At 33.0% G+C, this 27436-nt stretch overlaps 1 protein-coding gene across 7 annotated transcripts; it reads left to right on the top strand.

Moving 5' to 3' along the window:
* Positions 1–98: 98 nt before the first annotated feature.
* Positions 99–25656, top strand: DBF4 (DBF4-CDC7 kinase regulatory subunit). 7 transcript variants are annotated; one of them, XM_039878187.1, is made up of 13 exons: positions 99–414; positions 1657–1829; positions 7541–7720; positions 9190–9240; positions 9744–9813; positions 10010–10086; positions 14811–14847; positions 15624–15666; positions 16360–16449; positions 17971–18099; positions 18574–18685; positions 22383–22507; positions 24490–25656. In XM_039878187.1, the coding sequence occupies exons 1-13, from the start codon at positions 369–371 to the stop codon at positions 25466–25468; spliced, it is 2112 nt and encodes a 703-aa protein (XP_039734121.1). In that variant the 5' UTR covers positions 99–368; the 3' UTR covers positions 25469–25656. The 7 variants fall into 7 exon arrangements, with proteins under 7 accessions (XP_039734121.1, XP_039734120.1, XP_039734126.1 ...); XM_039878186.1 differs by having other exon boundaries at positions 15621–15666; XM_039878190.1 differs by lacking the exon at positions 16360–16449 and having other exon boundaries at positions 100–414.
* Positions 25657–27436: the final 1780 nt, after the last annotated feature.

Raw genomic sequence — 27436 nt, 5'->3', positions numbered from 1 at the left:
ACGTGCAGCGCGAGGAGGCGAGCGCGAGGAGGCGAGCACGTGGGGGCGAGCGCGAGGCGGGGCACGGCGTGCGGCGTGAGAGGAGGCGGGGCGCGCGTATCGGCGCCGCGGCCGCGTGACGCGTTTTCAAATCTTCAACCGCCGCAGTCCACTCGTTTGTGCTTTTCCTCTTCCTCTTCCGCGCCTTGAAGCTGGGTCCTGCCCTGGAAACCCAACAGGAGGAAGCGCTGTGTCTACGGCGTGGGTGTGATAATCCGCGGAAGGGAAGAGCCAACTGGCCCGTCTACGGGCCTTGAGGAACCGTGTTTTCTCGACCGTCCGGCGCGACACCCTCCCCGGACGCAGCATGTAGGTGCCGGGCGGCTGCCATGAACTCCGGAGCTATGAGGATCCACAGCAAAGGACATTTCCAGGGTATGAAATCCCTCCTCCGCTTTCAGTCTCTTTGATCATTACCTCTCCCGTGATTCCATCGTTGTCTTCAGAGTTCTTTCGGGTCCCGGCTTTTTTTTTTCTCGCCTGCCGTGTCCTTCTCTGTGGCCTGAGGATGGCTCGGTTAAGAGTTTTGCCTCAAAAAGGGATGGATCCCTGCCCGGCCTCTCGCGCTCTTCACGCTCCTCCTGCGGCCCCCAAATTCCAGGTGGTGCAGTTGGTTGTAAAACTAGAAAACTGTGCAGACCCGAGAACTCTGTGGGGCTCCCACAGATGCTGAGACTCGGCTTAGGCCCTTTGAGCCTGTAGCTGGATCCTCAAAAGCAGATATGCTCCTGGCTTTTCGCTTCACGATTAAATTGGGTGATTGTAGGTAGATTTTTGGTCTTACTCTTATGTTCTCATAAAGAGAAAGTATTTGTATTTTAAACATACCATTACTGTTTTTAACATTATGGACAAACAAACAAAAGCAAACTTCCATTTCCATTCACTTTATTTGGTAAAACATTCCAACCTCTAAGCTTTACTTTTTAATCTGTATATTATGTGTGTGTATATATATATATACTCCTATTATATATATGTATATATATATACACACACACACACACACACATAATCTTCAACTTATGAACGGATTGTGTTCTCAGTTAATTTTTAAAGCAGTTGTTTAGATCTCAGATCTCGTCAAAGGAAATGATGAAATAAGTGGTGATTTGGTTCTTCAAATGGAAATTTTAGTTCTTAATATACAGACAAACTGTATGGAACTAAACCTTGAGCAGGAACCTTTGAGGACGACTAAGTCATTCTGAGTAACAGATTTCTCTCATTGCTAAGTGTTTAACATTTTAAGCACAATTTCTGAATGTTCAGCAGAATGGCAAATGCTCATACCCTGTAGAGTTTACAGCCTAAAGAGGAAAATCTTTTCAATAAGATTCCATATACATAAAACATAAACATCTGAATATTCAGCTGTAAATTCAACTATTGACTGAAAAATAGTTGTTTTACAGTATAGTATCTTAAAATATATAGGAAATTTGCCATTATCCTAAGTGATACTACAAAGAAATACACTAAAATCCTAATAACTTAAGTTGATGGAATAAAGATTTCCCCCTCTGTGATATCATTGTATAAAGAAATGTTTTTAAATTAGTAAAAATTTTCTATCTGCAGAAAACATGATGTAATTCTAAATTTTTTAAACAATAGGTGGAATCCAAGTCAAAAATGAAAAAAACAGACCATCTTTGAAATGTCTGAAAACTGATAACAAACCAGAAAAATCCAAATATAAGCCACTTTGGGGAAAAGTATTTTACATTGACTTACCTTCTGTCACCATATCTGAAAAACTGCAAAAGGACATTAAGGATCTGGGAGGGGTAAGTCAAAACCATAAACTGACAAAAAAGGAACAATTTGTAACTAGTACTTTATAGAATATGTAATCATTTAAATTTTTTATTTTGGAAAACTTATAACCATATAAGCACTAAGCTTAAAATTTTTACCAAATGTATGTCATTAATGAAAAACTCTTTTAACCTTTTGTAGCCTGACAAAACTTTCAGATTTCTGTGATTATCAATTAGTTTAGTGTAAAGTTGACAAAGTGTGAGAAGTGAGACTCCCTTGTCCTGGTGGAACTGCTAATTGCCTTCTCATTGTAATGTTGGGATATCTTACAGATAGCAAGAACTCCATTATGATTATTGGGGAGCTACATAAATTTGTATGGATTAGTATAACAAAAAAAATGTTATTTACAGAACACGGGAAACTTAAAAGTTACAATTACTCTTGAGTTATAGTCTCAACAGAAAACTTGTCATTGAGGGAACAAGTTTGGATTAAGAATATGGAAAACTTGCTCCTTTCTTACCTTATACATTGAGTAAATGATTAAGAAATTAGAAAATTCAGGTAAAATTCTGAGATTTTCTTAGGATTAAGGTTAATATTAGGTAAATTTTAGCAAGTAAAGTTGAGTTTACTCCCTAATTCTTGTTAAAAAGATTTCTGCTGCACTTTAAATTTGTCAAGGTTAACAACTTTGAGTATTTTGAATAGATCCTGTCATTCCTAGAATAGAGATTTGCAGAACATATAACGGGTTTCTTGGAATTGTTTATTGTTGTGATAGTGTATTTATCTTTGAAAAGTTATTCTACTTTTTTTGCTATTTTCTTAAAACATTGTCATATATTTGTCATAATAGTAGCATATATCATAATGACCATATGACTGCATTCCAAAAGGTTATATATACCTGCCACCATATTGACTGTACCACCTACAGACTCCTTCATTTTAGAAATTAGGTACTTACGGATCCAGAGAAGTTAAATGACTGGCCCAGGGTAGGCTTAGCCTCCTAATTCCTAGACTAATATGGTACTGCACCATTCTGTTTCTCTAGCAAATAATGGCTACAGAGAAATTATCTAATACAGTTTCACAGCTTTCTCAAATATGATATAATAACCCACTAACCCTTCTGATCTAAATCAATGATTTTAGATTTGTGTTTTTAGCAGTGGAATCCTTCAAACAAAATCATATTTAGGAGTCTAATGTGTAAAGCTATTGAAAAGAGAACTGCTAGCACTAGCTCAAATAGCTAGTGCAGAGACTCCTTGTAATGCCCCTGTTTTCTCTCTCTTCTCATTCACACATCAATTCCTGAGGCACTTGCAAGAAACAAATTTTGAATTAACTTAGGCATTAGATAATAGAGACTTTTAGTTTTATGAATACTTCAAATTTTACCCTAAAATTGAAGTAGACCAATGAAGTAAGGGGATATTAAGAGGATAAGTTTCAAAATTTTCCCCCAAGGTGTTGATTTTCAACTGGATTTGATCTATTAACTTTATTCCTTAATTTCTCTTTTTTTAAAAAAATTTTATTCAAATTCTGATCTCCGCCCACACTATCTTTCCAGTATTCTTTGATGTCCTGATTTCTGTCACTAGACCTTACCATTTCTATCACTAAGAACACTTTATAAAAATCTCCTAGTGAACTGTAAAGGACTTTGACCTCTAGACACTAAGAGTTTTAAGATTCAACTTTAACAACTACTTAGTTGAATAGATATTCCTTGAAAGGATTATGCTTATTAATTTTTAGTGTTACTTAGGCCCTTTATCCTTTTGTAATTTCTCTTGCTTCAGATTATTACATTGTTGTCCTTTTTTTAATTGTCCACTTTATGCATTTGTTTTCTCTAGTATTAATGAAAACATCTAAATACCCCATTTATCTGGAGAGTGCACTTCTGACAAATTCAACCATTGAAAGCACAGCAGTGAAGACTGACATAATGGGGAAATATCTTTGTGGCAAGGAAAGTAGCTGTTACAGAAACATCTTAAAAAGACATGGAACCAACCGCATTTAGGTCCATGTCTAAACAGTTTGGGCTAAAATAAGGCACTTGGAAAAGAATAGAGATATAAGGACAGATACCTTGCCATATCATGAACTTGAAGACAGAGTTACTTGTTTAATGTTCATTATGACATTGAGTAATCAGAAAATAACAATAGCTAATAGATTGAAAACCGTGATAAAACTAAGTCAACAGTACAGAGCATGGTATTAAGTGTTTTGGTAGATTCAAAAATAAATGTGATGTCCATTCTGTCCTCAGCTAGGTAGAGATGACATGGGTACAGCTGATTTTAATACAACATAGAATGTCAAAAAGAGAGAGTACTTCCAAATGAGAACTCGTGGAGGCTGTTGTACAAACACAGTTTGAACTCAGCTTTGAAGAATGATGATAATTTGGGCATGTGGAAATTCATTCAAAAATTATTCCCTGGGATTCTCCCATATGTCAGCATTATTTTATATGCTGGGGATACAAAAATAAGAGGTTGTCTAGTCCTCTAGGAATTCTCAGTCTGTGGGAACATCAGACACCTAAATAATTTACAATGTAGCATTATCAATGCTTTACCAGAAATTATGTAGAAATTTCTATTACAATACAGAGATGGAAATGATTAACTCTGCCTTTAGGAATCTTAGGCTATAGCAGAGATAAAGTTTGAGCTGAGGGAGTGGCTCCATAGTATAACGGTTAGCACGTCTGCTTTACATGCAGAAGGTTCTGGGTTCGCACCCCGGTGGAACTATGGACCAAACCCTGGGTGTGCCAGACCCCAGGTGTGCGCTGCCCCCGTGGGGGCAGATGCCCCGCCTTTAGAGATCCAGTTCTTAAAAAGGGAGACAGCAACATCCGTAGGTCAGGGGTGGAAGTGGGGAGCGGAGGAGGGGGGTGGAATTAAAGAAGCGGGGGGAAAAAAGTTTGAGCTGAGTCTTGAAAGCCTAATAGGAATATATTAGGCAGAATGGACAAACTAAGTAGAGCAAAGAGCATATTTAAAACATGATTTTTTTTTTAAGCAACTGCTAATATTAAAATATAATGAGTTTGGGATTTAGATGGGGGAAATGGCAAGAAACAATGTTATATTGGGGCCAACTTGTAAACAATATTTTATTCACTACTAAAGAGTTATAACTCCAGCTATAGGAAATGGAAAACCAAAGGAAATATGTCGTACCAGCATAAGGGCAAACATACAGACCAATGCAATAGAATAGAGAGCCCAGAAATCAACCCTTGCATATGTGGGCAATTGATTTTCAGCAGGGGTGTCAAGACCATTCATTGAAAGGACAATCTTTTCAACAACTGATGCTAGGAAAACTGGATATCTACATGCAAAAGAATGAAGTTATATCCTTACTCTGCTAAAATTAATTAAAAATGGATCTAATCATGAGACTTAAAACTCTTAGAAGAATGTATAGTGAAAAATCTTTATGACATTGGATTTGACATTGATTCCTTGGATATGACACCAAAAGCACAGGCAACAAATGAAAAAATAGATGAATTGGACTTCATAAAAATGAAAAGGTTTTGTGCATCAAAGAACACCTTATCAAGAGGGTGAAAAGACAACCCACAGAATGGGAGTAAAAGGTATTTGCAAATCACATACCTGATGAAGGATTAGTGTCCAGAATTTATAAACTACTACAACTCAACAACAAAAAATAACCTGATTAAAAAATGAGCAAAGGACTTGAATGGACATTTCTCCAAAGATTACAAATGGGCAATAAGCACATGAAAAGATGGTCAACATCACTCATCATTAGGGAAATACAAACCAAAACCACATGAGATACCATCTCACATCTATTAGGATGGTTGCTATCAAAAAAGTGTTGGTGAGGATATGGGGAAACAAACCCTTTTCATAAGATTGAAAAATGGTGCAACTGCTCTGATAAACAGTACGATGGTTCCTCAAAAAATTAAAAATAGAATTACCATAAGATCAAGCAGTTTTGCTTCTGGGTATATACCTAAAATGATTGAAAGCAGGGTCTTAAAGAGAGATTTGTATACCCATGTTCATAGCAACGTAATTCACAATAGCCAAAAGGCGGAAGCAACCCAGATGTTATCAACAAATGGATAAACAAAATGTATATACATAAAATGGAATATCATTCAGCCTTGAAAAGAAATGAAATTTTGACTCATGCTCCAATATGAGTGAACCTTGAAAACATTGTGCTAAGTAAAATAAGCCAGACACGAAAGGACAAATATAGGATTCCACTTATATGAGGTACCTAGAATAGTCAAATTCATAGAAACAAAGTAAAATAGATATTAAAAGGGATTGGGGAGAGGGGAGAATGGGGAGTTATTGTTCAATGTGTACAGAGTTTCAGCTTGGAATGATGAAAAAGTTCTGGAAATGGATAGTGGTGATGGTTGCACAATATTATGAATGTGTTTATTGCTACTGAGTTGTACACCTAAAAATGTTTAAAATGGTAAATTTTATGTTATATATGTTTTATCACAATTTTAAAATCACGTAGGAGATTGGGCTTCTCTTGTAAGATTGGAACCTGTGGCAGTGCTAGGGCCACATATCTATGAAAACGAAGAAAGTATTTGATGTGTAAATTGTTTATATTTCTGCTGACCCATGTAGGTATTTGGAATAAATAAATGTGGATACTTAATTTATTTACTAGTTAATGAAAGTGTTGCTCAGAGAAAAAGGGAGCAGGGATTTGCATTTAACCAAGGTGGGGGAGGGGGCACTGGTCTTAGCAAATCTGCTTAATGCTTAGATGAAATTAATTCATCTGTTACTTTCTTTTGTTATCCCCATTTATATTTTGAGATCCTGTACAAATTAGAGCTGTTTAGAATATTGTAGAAGTCCTTGATTTATGCAACTAGTTACTGATTTGTAGTATTTATTTCTACTTAGTTTAATTTTCTGCCCCTTGGGTGAGAGCAACTTTTGATAATATTGACTTTGCTACATGTGTTTATAAATTCAGGCATTTAAGTAGTGGTTTTCAAACATTTTAGTGGGGAAATTCTCTTCAGTCTTATACTCCTAAGGGTTAGGATTTCCTCCTTGCCTTTAGTTTGTCCTATGGAAAGATTAATATTATAACTTTATGATTTTGAACTGTGCTGTCCAAAACAGTAGTCGGACTCATATAGTTATTTAAATTTAAGTTAATTTAAATTTAAAATTCAGTTCTTTGATCACATTAATTGCTTTGTAAGTACTCAGTAGCCGCACGTGGCAAGTTGTTACCTTATTAGATAATGATGATGAAAAACATTTCCATCATTGCAGTAAGTTCTACTGGGTAGTCCTACTCTAGAGCATTGACTTGAATCAGAGTATCTGTTTTCAAATTCTATCACTTACTACTGGTGTAACCTTAGGCAAGTCACTTCTCTTCGATTTTCTTCTCCACAAAATGTGGTTACTGGTACCATGGGGTTGTTGAGTGGATTAAATTATTTAGAATATATAAAGTACTTAAAAATAGTATCTGGAATATGGTGTCATTTTGTGATTGGAACTCCTATAGTACTTTCTTAGAGTTCTAGATTCAGAAGAATGCAGTATAAAAACTACCAGTTTACAAAATGTTAACTGCATCAAATTGGCATTTTATCTGTGCTTAGCATGTGAAACAGTATATGGTTTATATGACTTAAAAATACTTTGTTTTCCTTTAGCGGGTTGAAGAATTTCTCAGCAAAGATATTAGTTATCTTATTTCAAATAAAAAGGAAGCTAAATTTGCACAAACCTTTGGACGAATTTCTCCTGTACCCAGTCCAGAATCTGCATATACTGTAGAAACCACTTCACCTCATCCCAGCCATGATGGAAGTTCATTTAAGTCTCCAGATTCAGTAAGTCTCTTAAATATGCTTTGAGACTTATCAGAAAGGCTGTAGCTTGAGGATCTCATGATTTTCAAGAGCAAGTTGGCAACAGAGTTCACTTAGGTAGAACAATATTTGCATTGTATGGCTTTCTGGTCCTTTATAATGTTGCTGACTTATAGAAAGGTGATTTTTCTCTTAATAGTACTTCTGTGGTTATGCTCTTACTCCTAAAATATACCCTTGCATTTAGGGATGGTTTTTATTTTTTAGAGTAGTTTACAACTAAAAAGTAACAGTGATCATTATTTTAAAGAAGAAATGAAAACCTTTTGTTTGTTTCAGAGCAGGGATTAGCAAACTATGGGCACAAGCCAAATCCAGCCTGCTACCTGTTTTTTACAGCCTACAAGCTAAGCATGGTTTTTACATTTTCAAATGGTTGGAGAAAAATTAATATTTTTTGGCAAGTGGAAATTATTTGAAATTCACTTTTATTGTCCATAAATAAAGTTTTATTGGCACATAGCCATACCCATTTGTTTATATATTAACTGGTTGCTTTCCTGCTGTAAAGGCAGAATTGGATAGTTGCAATAGACTATATGGCCTGCAGAGCCTAAAACAGGTACTATCTAGCCCTTTACAGGAAAATTTGCTAACCGCGCTGTTCTAGAATTACTGACATCACATCCCTACCACTCCATTGCCAGTAAGTTAGGAGATACAGTGAAGGATAAATTAAACTGATTAGGTGTGGAGAGGAAGTGATTAAAAAAATAAAACGTTTATCTCAGATTGAAAAGTAATTATCATTTTTACCTACTGAAGCCATTTGGAAAGCAGGAAAAATAGGGGGAAACAGAAGAAATGAGTTACATAAGAGATATCACTTGAAAAAATAGACGAATACATCGAAGAAAAGTCAAAGAGAGGAGACCAAGGAAGGCTTATCCATTCTTTCAGTTAATGTTTTAATGGAGGAATGAGATTATATACCAGTGACTAGATCCAAATTAATTGTTGCCTGTAGCATTTCAATTGCTTTTGCTACTATTTTATTTTAAAAGGTGAAATACCATGTAAATCAGTATATACAGTTTATTCATATTCTTAGATCTTCAGTTTAATGGGGAACTCAAATGTAAACTTATTATTACAGACAATAGACAATTTTAGAGGAACCCAGCTATTTTATTTTTCATGTTGAATAGAATTTACTATAGAACTGACCTTCCGTGTTGTTCAGTTGAGGTTAGTTGCATCACCCAGAAAAGACAAACTTTTTAATAGCTCTTACTACAAAGACCCTAAGAAGACCACTTTTTACCATACATTTATTTTGACAGTAATTAAAACTTGTACAAATAAAATTTATTTTAAATTTTATATTTATGTTAAAATGTATCTGTTTTTATTTAGCTATTTTTTTAAACCTTTTTCAGTGAGGCATTATATTATAACTTTATGTTTGATTGTTCTGTGGTCTTTTATAGGTGTGTTTGAGCAGAGGAAAATTATTAGTTGAAAAAGCTATCAAGGACCATGTAAGTAGGAACTTTAAAAATTCACAGTGTATATTCTGTTATTAAAAACTCAAGTAGAAAATAGAAATGTTCTTGAAACCTTTCTTTCCTCATTTGTAGTAGGAAAAGCCTTGTTTTTCCTACTTGTTATCAGCATGTTTCTCTTTTTATGAAGAACAGAATCTACTTTTCATGAAGAAACGTCTCCATCTTGTGGCCTTTTAAAATATTACTGGAGACTTCTGAAGCTTGTGGCATTTTTATATTTTCAAATGGAATAATTTATTGAAACTATTAACTATAAGGCTACAGTGCGTACTCATTGTAAATAATATGGGAATATATTAAGCAGGATGGATTTTAGAATTTCCTAAAGAAACTGACGTCCTCATTGCTGTTGTTGTCCTCATTACTGTAGGATCTGTTCTCAATAACCACCTCAGTGACATTAAACTCCAAATTATTTTTAAATTAAGCTCATTTAAAATAGTAATTTTCTAGAAAAACTTTTTTTTTTTACACAGGATTTTATTCCTTCAAACAGTATATTATCAAATGCCTTATCATGGGGAGTGAAAATTCTTCATATTGATGGTAAGGATTTTATCCTTGTTTTTTCACAATATTTCTTGTAAGTATCCATCTCATTCCCTTGGTTCCAGACTTTACATAAGGAGATACCTATAATGGTAATTCTTTCATGTAAATTTAATACAATTGAAAGAAGATAACAGTGTTTCACTCCAAAGATAAAAATGCTAATCTTAAACCCTTCTTTCTTTTAATAAAGACATTAGATACTACATTGAACAAAAGAAAAAAGAATTGTATTTACTCAAGAAATCAAGCACTTCTGTAAGAGATGTGGTATGTTATTTTCCTTAATTTACAATTAAAGTGATCAAGCTCTGTTTTTGTTTACATATCTGTAGATTTTTCTGGCCAAATAGTAAACATTATTGCCAGAATATACTAGGGATAAGCTTGTGTACTGTATGCATGTTTCTGCTATTTGAATAAATTATATATTGTTTAACTTTCAAATTTACTCACAAGGTAAAAATTGTTCCTAAGATGGTGTCATAGTTTTGTTTTTTCTTCTTTGGTTGCTGCTGCTTTTAATAGATAATGTCGTTTATTCTGAAGGAAAACACCACAATTTTCCTATTGCATGAGATTTTAATATAAATAATATATTCCTTTGGGGAACTTGAACAGGAAATATACTTTCCAACTGCTCTAGATGATAGAATAGCAAAATTTTGTTGTATGGTATGACTCTCTGGCCTTACCTCAAAATATTTGTTAAACAAGTACATTGGACATTGCACTCTGTTAGACCTAATGTTCTCGTATTTTCAATCTCTTCCCTTTTTACTAGTTTCCTTTTCGAAGCCTCTATACGTAATCAATCCATTTAAAACATACGATAAAACCTCCATCTCTCATCCATACCTACCTACCTACCTACTGTCCAATCTTTATATAATCCAAACTTCTCAAATTTCCTTTTATGCTTTCCATTCACTCTTCGACCTATGAGGTATAAAACTACTGACCAATTTCCAAAAATACTTTTTAAAACCAGTCATATTGCTTCTCTCAGCTATCGTCCATTTTCTCCTTGAACTTACCTATTTTCTTCTGGATCTTATCTCTTAGCTTCCTCATGGTTTTCATATCTCTGAGCATTCACTCAATCCTTAAATTACTATACTCTAAAAAGAAAATAAATGTTATAGAAGAGTATATATAAAGACATGAAGTTATAAGTAGGATGTTTTGGAAATTTTCTCTGTTTTCATATAACTTGATTATTGAGTGGGAGAATGACAAGAAATGAAGCTGGAAAAATTAGCAAGTTCAGGTAGTATAAAGGAGACTATACACTGTATAAAAGAGTTAGATTTTATCTTAAAAGGTTTGGAAAATTATTGAGATTATTACTAGGAGGGTAACTGGTTGCATAGGTATTTGGAAAGCTCTTCTGGTTGCCAATAAAGAATATTTGCTGGTGAGACCGACTCTCTTCAACACAATTTTCATTAAGAAACATTTTACATCATGACTATGCTGTATATGCATGTTACATACAAAGATTCATAAAATCTTTGCGAACGTCACATTTTTAATAAATTCTCATAAGGTATGGACAATTTGCAGAAAGCAGCAGATAATTCACTTAATATTTAAATAAAACGGCTAATACTTTATAAGTAAGTAAATGCTGTCTTTATAAGTAAAAAAATTTCAAGTGGCTGTTTCCAAATTTTTGTAAAATGATGAGTGGGGAGTCCTTTATTGAAATATGTTGTCTATGCTATTGTACTTTACGATTGTTTGGATTATATATAGAAATAAATGTATGAAAATTTAAACCCTAAAGGACATTTATGGACTCTAAATACACACACATATCAAGTCTGTTTATACACCCAGGTGTGTAAGTACATATCTGAAACAAAAGTTTCATGAAACAATACTTAACCCTTAATGTGATTCATACCAATAATTCTATAGTATTCTCTTTATTTAAAAAAAATACTGGTCACAGCTCTCTAAATTGATTTTACAGCCTGCTAATAGGTCACAGTCCAAAGTTCAAAAGTATTCTGGGATTTTATGTCAGTAATCAGGAGAGAGGTTGATTTCTTAGGCTTCATTAAGGTAGTAACAGAAGGAGAAGGGAAGACTTAAAAGATACTCTTTTAGCACGTTTCAATGCCTGATCTCTGCCATGAATCTAATATAAGCTCCATGAGGGTTTTCAGAGCATGTCTTTTCTCTTTCAACATTGAGTTTTGTTAACACATGTAACCCAGTGTTAAACAAATACTATATTCATTATTCATTAAGTATTCAACAAATACTCAGTTCCTATTGTGTGCCAGCCATTAGGAAAACAATAAAAAGCTTTGCTAAATAGCTGTGAAAAAAGATCTTTTCTCCCTAAACGAAAAGGATAGGAATACTAAATAACTGTATAATCCAGGATATATAATTGTTCAACTTGATTCCAATACTTAAAACTTTTTTTATATGTGAAAATGTTTCTGTATTACTTTTGGTTTGCCAAGTAGTAAAACATAAAACTTTTTAATGAAGATGCATTTATGGGTCTCGAATGAATATATATAAATCTTGTGCACACTGATACATGTAAACATATATTAATTATATTTCATAAATACTCTTGTTTGTAAGTTGGATAAATATATTTTGCTCTACTACTTAAAGTGCTTTGAGTTTTTCATCAGTTTACCTGAAACTTATTTTCTTGAAGATTTTTTGCATATTATGTACACGAGGAATATTGGTTGTCTTTCTCTTTTGATGTCTTTAGTTTTAGTGTCAGAGTAATGCTGCCCTCATAAAATGCTGGGATGTATTTCTGCTTCTGTTTTCTAGACCAGTTTTTGTAGGCCCAGGTTCTCTGGGCCTGGAATTTTCTGCATTATTTAAAAGCAGGTTTGTTGGCAATGACTTCTCATAGGATTCCTCCTTCTGAGAATGTCTTTATTTCAGCACTGTACAGGTGTTCTACAATTGTATTTTGGCTTCCATGGATTCTGATGGGAAATCTTTAGTCATTTGAATTATTCTTTATATGTAATGTGTGCTGTCAGGATTTTTTCTTTATCTTAGGTTTTCAGCAGTTTGATTGTAATAGGCCAAGGCATGGTTTACTTTGAGATTATTCTGTTTGCTGTTCACTGAGCTTCTTGAATTGATAAATTATGTTTGGGAAATTTTGGCTATTTTGTTTAAAGATTATTTTCTTCACCGTTGTGTCTCTGTATAACTACAGTAACACTAATATCAGACGTTTTTATATTTATTGTAGCTGGAATGTGGGGTACCTGTTGGTTCCCTGAGGCTCTTTTCATTTTTTTCAATCTTTTTTTTCCTCTATTCACTGAATTGAAGCTTTTTATTCATCTTCAAGTTCACTGACACTTCACTGTGTGAAATGAAATACAGCGACTTCTATACTTCAGATCATGTATTTTTCAGTTTTACAATTTCCATTTGGTTCTCTATTATGTTTTTTTTCCTGCTGAGAACTTATATCTTTCCATTCAATTTAAGTATGTTTACCTTTAAAGTCTTTTTCTTTTATATCCAACATTAGGAACATCTTAGTGTTGGAAACTAATTGTCTTTTTCTCTCAAAAACTGATCATGTTTTCTTGGTTCTTAATATGTCAAATAAGTTTTGACTGTATAATAAACATGTAAATGTTATATTGCGTAGACCCTAGATCTGTTATAATACTCTGGAGAATGCCAGTTTTGTTGTTGCTATCATTATTTTAGCAGGCAATCATCCAGTTTTGTTCAAACTATCAGTTCTATCTCAATATCTGTAGGTGGCGGTTCTAATCTGTTTCAGTTTTCAAAGACTTGTATTCAGGTTTCTGTTTGTTCTGCACATGCATCACTTATAGGTTAGTCCAAGACTTGGGCAGTGGTTTGAATCTTAGCTCCATTTTCAAAGCCCTGAATATGCTGCTTTGGGTCTGTCTTTAGCATATGCAGCTTGGAGTTAAGCCTGGTACTTACGTGGGTTTATACAGGGAATAGCTTTTTACTCTGTGGTTTCCTGTTCACTCTCTAGTCAGTCAGCAATGGGCCTTTTTCTAGCTTCTCTGATCAGAAAGTCGGGGTTTCTCAATTTTAGCTGCCTGTGGCACTGTTAAAACTGCAATTTCATAACTGGGACCCACCCTAAGGGAAAAACTGTGGGAGAAAAGAAAGAAGTAATACAGGGATTCTCTCTGAACTCTTTAGACTGCAGGTACCTCTTCGCTTGTTTTTTTCTATCTAGAAATATGGAGTTTATATAGGAGTTTTAGCCACCGGCTCCTCTATTGCTGCCAGTTCCATGACTATAGATCCATCCTAAATGCAACATTGCAAGAGAAATGCTGGCAGTGGGGAGGATGGGAAGTTTACCCCCTTAAAAGTAGACTCTCTGAGTTTTTACTTTATTCTTCAATATGCCTGCTTTTGTTTACTTTTTAGTCCACAGGTAAGCTTATGATATTCTGTCCAGAGTTTTTAGTTGTAATCAGTGGAAATAATTGACCATATTGCACGTATTCCATCTTGACTGGAATTGACAGACCGTAATACATTTTTCAATAATTCCATCGTTCAGTTTATTACAAAGGTTTTGCCGAATAAGTACATAAAAATAACTTAAATGACTATTTTTAGATTATTTCATTAACTGTACTTTTTCTTTATTGATTGATTTCTTTCTATGAAGACAAAAACAATTTAGCTAGAATGCACGGTACTAGTTAGGGATATTGTGAAAGAGATCTTGTATCACTAAATGCCATTCCCCTTGGATAAGGTCTTTAATTCTTGAATGATCGTTTCTTTTCATATCTTTGGTTAAGTTGATTTTAAAAAGCAAGTTTTTCTCTTTTTCCCCACAAAACTTCAGTAATCAGCTTTCTTTTATATAGTTATTTTCCTGTATGATTTTTTTATCTTGAGGATATTGAGCACAACTGCAGTTGATATTTTATTTTCAGTGTACTTTCAAACCCAGTATTCTCATTATATCTATTTATTTTTAGGGGAAAAGAGTAGGTATTGGCATACAGAAAGCAAGAAGTAAGTATTTTGATATTCTTAAATGTGTTTATTTGCTTTAGAAAATAGAATGTACCATATAAAAATATTGGAAATCATGTAAACAACCCTTTAAATGACTTATTCAGTGTTTCATCTTTTTAAAAAATATGGGCCCCTGTGGCAGTCCTTCTCAGAATAATATTTTTTAAAACATTTTAAAGAAATTATTAGACTACTAAAATAATTATATTGAAATTCAGTTATCAGAATATTTTTAATAATGAAATAGTGATATTCTTTTATTACACATTAAAATCAAGTTCTAACAGTGTTTCTAATTACTACTATAATTTTGAAGTGATGAACACAAATGATACTTTGAAATATCTGTAATAATTAATATGCTATGAAAATACCTATTTCAGTTGGTGTCAAAATTATAGGCACTGGTGATACTGTGACCCTGTTGCTTATAAGCATAATTGAAGAACATTTAATATAGAGGTTTATAAAAGTAAGAGTTGGACTTTTTTCCTGTTTTAGCTCTTAATCGTCCTGGATTTTATTCATAGATCCTTTGAGGGATCCATTTAGTTTTAAGAATCTCAGACTATAGACAGTGTGTTATTTTGGAATGGGTCGATATTGTAAAATACCTCACCTGAGGCTTAAAACTTCTAATTGAAATGAAGTAGATAATGGATCCATAGTTGGGTTTTTTTTTTAGCCAGAGTAGTTTTGTTTTTTTTTTTTTTTTTTTTAAAATGAATGGATGTGTAAGTATCTAATATTATGTTTTATATGTTCTCAAGCAGGTAGACTCAAAAAGCCTTTTGTAAAAGTGGAAGATATGAACCAGTAAGTATCCAAGTTTAATCTCTATGATTTAAATACAATATTGAAAAAGAAAATAACTAAGATATTTTCATTAATACTGTGAGGTCCCTTTGTGTTAGATTTATATTATACTAATTGACAAGTGGCACAAGTTACAGAAAGTAACATTAATTTGTGTTCAAGGACTAAATTTAGTTACACTATGTTGTAAATAATAATTTCTTGAATATCTAGTTTAGAACAATCTTGAGACCAACTCATTTTTTTTAGTATTTCAAATAACCATTCTCTGGATGAATGCAGTACTTTGTGGTTTATATCTACTACTTGATTTTGTCTGCATTTCTGAAAAAGAAATTATTAGGTGTTATTTAGAAATAAAATCTAAATCTCCATCTAATTTGGTAGTTTTTATAAATTAACTCTGATATTTTATAAGATGATCTTAATGAAGATTAAAATATAAGTAAATTAATTTGGCATGGGAGAATCAGATTATTTTCTCTTGACTTTCCAGTTATTCATTCAGATGAATGATTCTCTTTGGCACTCACGGAGGTGTTGAATGCTTCCCTTTATGAAATGTGTTGCCATGGAGGAAAAAGATTCAATTCAAAATTAGGCCTAGAGAAAGCACCAATAAATGGAAAGACATGCGATGTTCATGCAGATTCATTGCAATCCCTATCAAAATCCCAATGGCTTTTTTTGCAGAAAAAGAAAAATCCATCCTAAAATTCATATGGAATCTCACAGGACCCTGAACACCCAAAACAGTCTTGAAAAGGAAGACCGAAGTTGGAGGTCTACACTTTGTTTTTTCAAAACTTATTACAAAGCTACAGTCATCAAAACAGTTTGGTACAGACATAAAGACAAATATATAGACGAGTAGGATAGAATAAAGAGCTCTGAAATAGATCTTTGCATGTATGGTCAAAAGATTGTTGACAAAGATGCCAAGATCGTTCAGTGGGAAAAGGACAGTCTTTTCAACAAATGGTATTTGGAAAATTGGATAGCCTCATGTAAAAGAACGAAATTGAGCCTTAATTTTATACCACATATAAAATTAATTCAGAATGGACTGAAGACCTAAAACTGTAAAACTCCTGGGGAAAAAAAAACAGAATTAAAGCTTTATGATATTCATTGGATTTGACAGTGATTTCGTAAATATGACACCAAAAGCACAAGTAACAAAAGATAAAAGGAATTGGACTATATCAAAATTATAAATTTCCATGCACCAAAGGCCACAACAGAGCAAAGGCAACCCATGAAATAGAAGAAGATATACGCAAATCACATATCTAATAAAGCGTTATATAATATATAGAAGTCAACAACAGAAAATCAAATGACTTAATTAAAAAATGGGCAAAGGACTTTTCTCCAAAGATATGCAGATTGCTAACAGACATATGAAAAGATGTTCAGTATCACTAACCATCAGAGAAATGCAAGTCAATACCACATGAAGTACTACCATCTCACAACCATTCCGATGGCAACTTAAAAAAAAAAACAGTGTTGGTGAGGATGTGGAGAAATTGAAACTCTTCTGCATTGTTGGGATTGTAAAATGGTGCATTCCCTATGGAAAACTGTGGAGGGTCCTCAAAAAATTAGAACTACCACATGATGTAGCAATTCCACTTCTGGGTATATATCAAATATAATTGAAAGCAGGGTCTCGAAGAGATAAATGCACGTATATGTCCATAGCAGCACTATGCACAATAGCTGAGAGGCAGAAGCAACCCAAATGTTAACAGATGAATGGATAATGTGATACATAAAATGGAATATTCAGCCTTAAAAAGGAATAAAATTCTGACACATGCTACAACATAGATGAACTTTTTGAGGATATTATGCTAAGTGAAATAAGAGGAAAAAAACTGCATAATTACACTTAATGAAGTACCTAGAGTCATTAAATTCTTCGAGACAAAAAGTAGAATGGTTGTTGTCAGAAGCTGACAGGAAAGAGAGAGTGGAAAATTGTTTAATGAATATAGAGTTTCAATTTTACAAGATGAGAAGAATCTGGAGATGGATGGTGTTAAAGGTTGGAAAACATTGTGAATGTACTTAATGCAACAGAACTGTACACTTAAAAATGGTTAGGAGTAAATTTTAGGTGTGTTTTACCACAATTTAAAAATAATGATGTTTAAAAAAGTTAGGTCTAGAATTGGAAAAGGAAGCCTGACTGATTTCTATTATTTCAAATTCCATATGAATTATTTTTGAAATATGACTTCAACATGTTTTCTTTCATCATGAAGAATTTCATGTATTTTTTTTTTATTCTTTTAGACTTTATAGACCATTTTATCTTCAGCTGACCAATATGCCTTTTATAAATTATTCTATTCAGAAGCCCTCCAGTCCATTTGATGTAGATAAGCCATCTAGCATCCAAAAGCAGACTCAGGTTAAACTAAGGTTGGTTTAACCTTCAAGTAATTTTTTTATCATTTTAAACATTAAAATTATTTAATGCCATGGAGTGTGTGCGTGTGCGTGTGCGTGTGTGTGTGTGCGTGATCACTATTATGGTTTCCCCTTGTATATTTTTATTGCCCATTTGCTAGATATGAAGTCCAAATCTCTCCAATGTGTCACAGACATTTATAGATTGGGGGGGGGGCTCAAAAATATTTGCAAATAATGAGAATGTGTTGTTTTCCTTAAGAGATCTGAAACATTTCCAGAATAATTATATTCTTAGTTTGCTTTTCAGTTGTTAGCTGTTATAATTTGAATTGTTTAAACCACATGTTTAAAAAATATGTGGTTAAAAGTATTTGTTGATATAAATCTCTGTGCAGATTATGGCAGATTCTGTTTGATAGGAGGAGCCTATAAATTTTAAAATTATTCCTTATATTCAGCAGTTAATTCATGTATTTCCATCAGAATCCAAACAGATGGCGATAAATGTGGAATCCCAGTTCAACTCCAGTTGAAAGAGAAGAAAAAAAAAGGATATTGTGAATGTTGCTTGCAAAAATATGAAGATCTTGAAACCGTAAATGTGATTTTATATTTTGGGGGTTGATATTTCTGAAACTATGAATAAATATCTGATTGTGGTTTACAACTTGATAAATTATTAAGTGATATGTATTTCTTTTTGATAAAATTATATGAAATTTTAAGAACCCAACGAGGAAATATATATTGAAAAAATCATTTATTTATTCAACGAATAGTTATTGTGCCTCTACTGTGTACGAATCACTGCTCTGGGCTAATAGCATTGAACAAAGAGACCAATTTCCTGCCCTTGTGAAGATTACATTCCGTGGAGGGGGAGAAGAGAGCTATAACCGTAGGACAAAAGAATAATGATGTATATAGAGAAAATATTGGATCAGTGCTATGAGAAAATATAAAGCAGGAATTGGGGATGTTGCTATTTATTTAGACTAAATAAGGAATACCTAACTGAGTAGGTGATATTTAAATAGAGGTCTGGGAGAAGTTGAGGGGGCAACAGGACTTGTGAATATTGAAATAAATAATGCAAAAGTGCTAAATTAAACTGATTGATGGGAATAACGAACAGAAGATAGTAGCCTAGACTCAGCCGTGGTAGAAATCATGCAACATGGTCAGATTGTGAGTATAATTTAAAAGTGAGACCAAGAGGAATTGCCAATGGATTAGATGTTGAGGATGAGAGAAGACAAGTCAAAGGTGACCAATATTTCAGGCCTGAGCAATTAAAAAACTAATAGAAAGATGAGAAGAAAGTGGAGACAATTCTTCTAAGTAGCAGAAAGAGAAATAGAATAATTGTAAGGATATATGGAACGAAGAAAAAGTTAAAGATGAGAACTATTATAGTTTGTAAACTGATGTAAAAAATAAAAAAAAGAGCTTTGGATCCAGGCTGCCCAGATTTGAATCCTGGCTATCTTGTTTATGTGATTTTGGACAGCGCTTGACACTGTGCTTATTAAATGTTAGCTGTTATAATTTGAATTGTTAATTTTTATAATAGTAGATGGATTTTTTGGTGCTTGGTTTTGGTAGAAGATGGTGGAAAAGTTTAAGAGATAGAAAAATTTTAAATATTTGATTTATAAACTACCTCTTCTCTAAATTGAAGTTTGTTTTATAACCCAAAGTATATTAGTGTTTTGTGTCATTTTGTTTTATTTATTTAATAAAGAGAAAAATACAATTTAAAATTATTTTTAATCAGAAGCTAAACTATCAGAAATATTTCCCTTCCTAAAAATCATTTAGAAAATTTAAATTATAGATTGGTCCTTAAATTTTATTTTGCTCTTGTTGCAGTAGCATAATCTGAAATGGATGCTTTCCTTAATATCAGTTTGTTATCCTAATTTGATGCTCAGAAAATGTTGAGGCTAAAAAAAAAAAATGAAAACCTTGGTCACTGGTTGCCACAAGAAATGAAAATTAGTGAAAGTAGTTTTGGGGATTGATACTTTAAAAAATTTTTTTTTACAGTTTTTTATGTATGTGCTATTTAGTGTCTAATGAAGAAATGTATCAAGGCATTCATTTAACAAATTTGATTATTAGAGATTAACAAGGCAGACATATTCCCTACCCTTATACATCTTTTGGTCTGGCAGAGAAGATAGATATAAAACATGTATTTGCAAGTGGGATGACTGTTACAAAAGTGAAGTATAAAGTATAATGATAATAAATAATGAGAGTACTTAACGAGAATGAGGGTCACAAAAGACTAAACTCAGAAAGTGACATTTAAATCAACACAGGATAAGAACTAGGTGGAGGTAATGGGGAACTACACAAAAGTTGAGATTGTTTTTCTTAATTTATTTCAGTTAATTATTTTTCCTCCCAAGAGCATGAAAAAGCTGAATCTGAACTTAAAGAGTTAATGTTTCTTTTTAAATTTTAATAATTTTTAATTTGTTTAACATTACTGGATATATGTAACTTGTATGTGGTAAATTTTGCAAGCTAAGGAAAGAATACATATATATTCCAGAATCCAGTTGACCCTTGAACAACATGGGTTTGAATTGTGCAAGTCCACTTGTACACAGATTTTTTTTTTTCCCAATAAATATACTGGAAAAATTTTTGGAGATTTCTTTACTGCTGTGAAGCAATTGTATTAGTTATACTAGGCTAATGTGAAGCAGTGAAATTGTTGCTTTGTTATCGATGCATGAATTTTTAGACCTGTAAATAAATATGAACTTCTTTTTCACATTATTTTTTCATCTTTGATGTATACTGTTGGTAATACATATAACAATATCTACAGTATTTTATATTATATGAAATATTGATGTAGTACTGACAGATGATTCATCTTGAAACAGATGACAAATGTCCAGTACTGTTAATTTTCTTTTGATTTCTAGTAACTTTAGCTTATTGTAAAAATACAGTATATGATATACAAAATATGTGTTAATTGACTGTTATCAGTAAGGTTTCTGGTCAACAATAGGCTATTAGTATTTGAGGAGTCAAAGTTGTACACAGATTTTTGACTGGCGGGGGTTTTGTGCCCCTAACTACCAAGTTACTCAGGGGTCAACTGTGCTGTGTCTTTTGTGAGAAATGGAGATTTTAGTTTTTAGAAATACAATCATATCATCAAAAGTTAAAATTATATGAAACTAGGGAAACAGAACTGAGGTTCTTCCATGATCATCTTGGTATACGGATTTTTAGATATAATTCCCTGATCAGCTGACAAATGATAAAGTTAGCCTGGAGATTTCACCTATTCAGAAGGAACTTTGTACCTGTGAGTTTTATTCCAGTACACTGAACTTATTTACTTTTGTTCTTGACCACTCTTAAGATTGAGAATAACTTCTCTGTACTTTCCATTATAAGCACTGGCCAATTGAGGTCATTTGTTTGCGCCTTTCAGAACTGTTCCTTTACAGCATTTTGTTTGTTTAATCTACATTATAGATTCTTTTCAATTCTTATATGTTAAATTATACCATTTTGCTCACTGAATATTTTATAAGCCCTACCTTAGTGGTAGTTTTATAAGGATAAAATAAAATAGTAAAGGGAAAAGTGTTTTCAAAAGTATCTGCGCACTCTAAATGTTAAATGTTAATGTTGTTTTCCTCCATTTTTATCTTCATTTTCTGATATAGCTCATTTGATTTCAGTTCGTTGAAACCACAAATTAGTACTCTACTTTTTTCATTGAAAAACAGAACACTGAAAACTAAAGTACAGTTAACCCTTGAACAAACAGGTTTGAACTGTGTGGATTCACTTACATGTGGATTTTTTCAGTAAATACCTGTACTGTTTTTGATCAGAGGTTGGGAGTCCATGGATGTGGAAGTCCAAGTGTATGTATCAATTTGTGTCATTTTATTTAGGGAACTTAAGCATTCTCAGATTTTGGTATCTGAGGTGGGGTCCTGGAACCAATATTCTGTAGATACTGAGGGACAATTGGTATGGTTAAGTTTTGGGGGAATCAAAAGTTACATGAATTTTTCAGCCGCAGGGGAGTTGGCGACCCAACTCCTGCATTCACGGGTCAACTGTAGTTTTAGTTTTTACTTTTATTTTACTTCTTAAAATCCTTTGAAGTTCTAGTAAAAAGACATTTCTTTGGAGTAGTTATTAGAAACTTTATTTTAACAACATTGTAAATAATAGAAAATCAACTAAAAGGTTATCTGTTGGTTTAAAATATAATTTTATGATTCATGTGCTTTTTTTTTTAGCATCTTTTAACTGAGCAACACAGGAACTTTGCACAGAGTAATCACTATCAAGTTGTTGATGATATTGTATCAAAGTTAGTTTTTGACTTTGTGGAATATGAAAAGGAAGTGCCTAAGAAAAAAAGGTAAGTAAGTTATCAACCTAAGTTTTAAATTTTACTGGAATATTAAACTCAAATCCAAAGTTTCCTCTTTGTAAAGGAATATATATTGTGAGGGTGTAAAGAACTGATTATTTCTTTCCTCTCCTTTCTCCATTACCAAAAGTGCTTACCTTAGATTTTAAGGTCATCTTCTTAATATTATAATCTAATAGAGGAGTTGGCAAACTTTTTCCTATGGAGAACCAGATAGTAATGTTTTAGGCTTTATGAGCCATAACATGTCTGTTGCAGTTATTCAGCTTTGCCATTGTACAATGAAAGCAGCACAGACAGTATGTAAAATGAGTGAGACTGGCTGTATTCCAATGAAACCTTATTTAGAAAAATAGATAGCAAACTAGATTTGGCCCATGTGCTATATAGTTTGTCAACCCCTGGTGTAAAGCCATGAAGTTTATCATCAACTTGGACTAAAATAGCTAGAATTTTTAGTTAATATTAAGAAGTTTTAAGGAGCATTCCTCATTTACCATTTACCTCTATTAAGTCTTTATACTTTTACTAAATATTTCTGCTTAAACTCGACTTGCCTATAAATTTACTACAGATACTAACAGGACTTTTGAGTGTAAATGTCGTGCTGTTCAATGTTCAGTGACTGCACATCAACAGAATGATCCTGGTTAGATTATTCCCATAAACCTAGAATAAAAAGAAATGTTTTTCATATGGATATACCCTGGGAACTGGTGATAACTCAGTATATACTGTTATTCAGTCCTTTTTGTCTGTTTTAGACTACTCTTAAGCCATAAAGAAGATTAGAAAATATGATATTAAATTACAGCTTCTGAAAATTCACTAGAAAGTTTTTTCGACTATATGTAGGTAGATAGTTCCTAAACCTCATATTTCTATAACATTCAGAATAGTTGTTCATGACTAATTTAAAATACAATTTGGAGAGGAGGCATATTTCCAAATATTAAAATTATATGGGCTACTGTAAAAATGTGGAATTCCCTAAAAACTCAATCTGCAGCAAAATTCTAACTAGGAATGTATAAGTTGGTTATTCCTTAAAATTATCTGTTATTATATGCACAGTTTTAATCTCTGGGTAAGTCAGTTGAACATCTCTAGACTTTAAAAAGAACAGTGTTGGACAAGGGTTTTTAGATCTTTTTATCCTCGTTTGTTCCAGAGGAATCTTAAGTGAAAGTATAAATAAAATAAATGTAAAAGGAACCATTCTGGTTTTGAAGGGAGAAGTGGAATTCTATATTCCTCTGTTGTCTATGACATGTATAACAAAACAATTAGTAAGCTGGTTAAGTTTCTTCCTCTTTAGGATTGTCTAATACAAACTAGTATCCCAAGGATATCAAGAGGCTCCATGAAGACGAGGGTTTCAGTTCAAATATGTGTGTGAAACTTAAGGATTAGTAATTTGTCATCTTTATAAGTATAAAGATGCCAAGTTTCTGGCTCAGTATGATATTAGATATTTTATACTTAACTATAAATAAATAAATAGATAAATAAATAACTGCCTCTGTCTTAGGTTTCCCAATAAATACTCATTTTCTACATTGCTAACTAAAATGAATATATAACATTATTATAAATGAAAGCATAAAATTACAAAATTTTTCAGGATAATGAAAAAATTACAGAGACCCAAATCTCTTTCTGTCATCTTTCTTGGACTTATATGATTAAAATAATTCTAAACACCAAATTCAGGATACTGGTTATCTCTAGAAGGAATGGGGATGAAAAATGGATGAGGAGAGAAGGGTGCACTGGAGCTTTCAGCTATATCTAAAGTTTTATTACTTCCAAAACATCTAAAGTAAACTTGGCTGAAAGTTAAGATTTCTGTATTTTTGTAATGTCTAAGTTAGATAAGTTTTGTAGATAGTTTTAAGATTTTTACTAATTTTTAACTACTCAGAAATGTTTGATAGCAATTTTATTTTTTTTCTTTTCCTCCTATAAAGAATAAAATACAGCATTGGGTCCCTGTCTCCTGTTACTGCAAACGTCCTGAAAAAACCTGAACCAAAAGAAAAACTAGAATTGCAACTTATTTCTCAGAAAGACTTTAAGGAAGATAATGTACAGGTGATCAAGCAGAGTTTTCTATATAAAGAAACCCAGGAACCTGAACAAAAGCTTGTGTTTATTTCAGAACACATCCCCCACCCTTCAGTTGAATTGAGAGAACTTGATGAGAAAACAACTAATAAATGTTTCCTGTTAAATCCAGCTGAAAATGACATAAAACAAAATTTTACACATCTGCCTTCAGATAAAAATGAAAAGGGATGCATTCTTGATATTTCCGAACATAAATTAATTACAAATGAAAATGACTTGGAAGAACTAAGGGTAGATCACTGTCCATGTAGGCTACAGGCATCTATACAAGTTTCTGATTTCAGTATGGATAATTGTGCATCTCAACCAAAACAAAAGTCAGATACTGTGCTTTTTTCAGCAAAGGATCAGAAGGAAAAGGACCTTCATTCAGTATTTGGTCATGTTTCTGGTCAGTTAGCATTAAACAGTTCACAGGAGCATCTAACATTTCAGGCAATGAGTCCATCCCGAAGTTGTCCAGAAGACCCTAATGAATGTGACATCAAGAATACAGATAATTCACCTTGTAAGATTCATCGAAAAGTGAAAATATTATTAGGAAGAAATAAAAAAAATCTGGAACCAAATGTGGAATTAGATGAGAAAAGAACTGAATGTCTTATTACACAAGAGGAAAGCAGAATTTGTAGTTCACCAGTACAGTCTCTACTGGACTTATTTCAGACTAGTGAAGAGAAGTCAGAATTTTTGGGTTTTACAAGCTACACTGAAAATAGTAGTATATGTGATATTTTAGGTATTTGGGAAGAGGAAAATTCAAATCTGTTGTCAATGTTTTTCTCTTCCCCTTCAACTTCTACATTTACTGGCTTTTAGACTTAAGAAATAATTTTCAGAAGTGATAAATATTCTTGAAATTTATATAAATACATAGAAAATTCTTTGGGTTTTTTTTGCCAATTTTGTTTACAGAACCAAATGTAAATGTTAACAATAAAGGTTGTGTTTGCATTTTTCTACACAGTAGAAAAATTGTAGAATAAACTGACTTATTTTACATATCATGTTCATAATTGTTTTCTAATTATTACAAGTTTGCTTTTTGACACTGAAGACTAATTTCAAGTGAAATTTTAAGAATATCCAAATTTAGCGTTATAAATTTGGATATTCTGGTTATATCTATTGTCTATCGAAACAGATTCTCGTGATAGCAAAACAAGCATTGCTTTTTAAAATCTAAATTTCATGACAAAAGGAAAATAATTATTTCTTTTTGGGCCCTGCAAATCATTATTACCAGAAACATTTACACTTTAGGGTGACCTAGTTGGACTATGCCAGTATGTTGACGCTGAGGGGTTAGGTGATTTGTAGGGATAAATAGAAGCCAGGCTACCATATGGAGTGAAATAATTTTTCCACTCTTAATTATTACCTTTAGTAATAATTTCTTTCAAAAATAACTCTACCCTCTAATTTGGTGTCAGGAAATGAAAGAGGAAGGGTAGCATTCAACAGTAGAAGTTTTGAAACATGCAAGGATTGCCTTTGATCAGGTACTTGGTGATTGAATAATTTAGAGAAAATTCAAATGTAAGAAAAATTTCAACTCAGGTTATGGAGGCATTTGCCTTTGAATATGTTCTTACAAGAGTAAGACGTTTACAACTAATTTTCACAAAAATTGGTGCCATTGAATATTAAATGAATGCATTGTCACTATAAATTAACTGATTACCAGTCTTAATTTTTTGAAATCCTTGATAGTTCCCAATATATTAGTTCATATGTCTTGAAGTATATATTCTTTTGACCATTTGGACAATATCAGTAAGAAATACTTTTCAATAGCTTCATTGTTCATACCAGTAGAGGATCACTGAAATACCCTTTACAGTGCATACATGCAAACCTTGTTTCCATTGTAAATTATTACTGTAGCATTTTCAATCACAAATACAGGTGTGTATATGTTAATCTATGTCAGGTTTTATAGACAGCTGTCTAAAAACATGGAACTTGGAAAATTTATAGAAAGTTTTTTTCCTTTCAATATTACCTATCTGTATTCCCCAGAATTTTCCAAATAATTAAAAGGTATTTAAGCTTGTTCTATGATCTATGGACTTAGGAGTGACGGTCTCTTCAATTTGCAGTTGCAGTTTGCCCCCGCAATTGTTTGGAGTCAATGTGCCTTAGTTGTATATAATAATGAGAAGAAGGTTCAAGTCGAACCCCTCCAGTAGTTAAAAGTTGTTAAACTTTATTTTGACACTATTTTTGAACATTAGATTTAAAACATCCTTATCACTCCGTCCTCCCAGATCTTCATGAGTATTCCACTTAAAAAAAAAAAAAAACCTTAAAATTCAGTTCATTTGGAACAATGCTATAAATGGTAGCAAGACCACCACATTGTGTGTGGATTGTGCTATGCGGATGGGCACCCAGCCAAGGGGAGGAGGGCAGGTAGAAATCCAACCCACAACCAGCAGATCGCCTGCCCTGGCAATGAGGTTGAAATCAGCAGTAGGAATACGTTTTCCTAATTTTTACCAAGGAAAGGCCATCTGGCCAAGGTGCCTTGCAGGTCGTGTATCCAGAGAGTTTTCTTGTTTGTTTGTTCTCTGATAGCACTTAATTGTGTAGCTTCCAGATTTATCCACAAAAGGGCATTTTAATGTAGCAAGTCATCTCCAGAAGTAAATATCTTCAAAGATCCCCAGCAGGGTAGATAGAAATCCTTGGTTTGCTAGATAGAAAGTAACGTTCTTTGCCGAAAGTGTCTAACAAATTCCAGCAAGCACGTAAGTTGAATTCTTTGATATCAAGAGCACTGAA

The sequence above is a fragment of the Pteropus medius genome, unplaced genomic scaffold, assembly GCF_902729225.1.
Source record: "Pteropus medius unplaced genomic scaffold, Ma_sr-lr_union100, whole genome shotgun sequence".
Taxonomy (NCBI): domain Eukaryota; kingdom Metazoa; phylum Chordata; class Mammalia; order Chiroptera; family Pteropodidae; genus Pteropus; species Pteropus medius.
The sequence above is the reverse complement of the archived record's forward strand: the minus strand, read 5'-3'. Positions and strand labels throughout refer to the sequence as shown.

Coding starts and splice junctions, on each gene's coding strand:
- DBF4 (XM_039878186.1), top strand. CDS start 369: ATGAACTCCGGAGCTATGAGGATCCACAGCAAAGGACATTTCCAGG. Junction 7,721..9,189: donor CATTTAAGTCTCCAGATTCA/GTAAGTCTCTTA, acceptor GGTCTTTTATAG/GTGTGTTTGAGCAGAGGAAA. Junction 9,241..9,743: donor AAAAAGCTATCAAGGACCAT/GTAAGTAGGAAC, acceptor TTTTTTACACAG/GATTTTATTCCTTCAAACAG.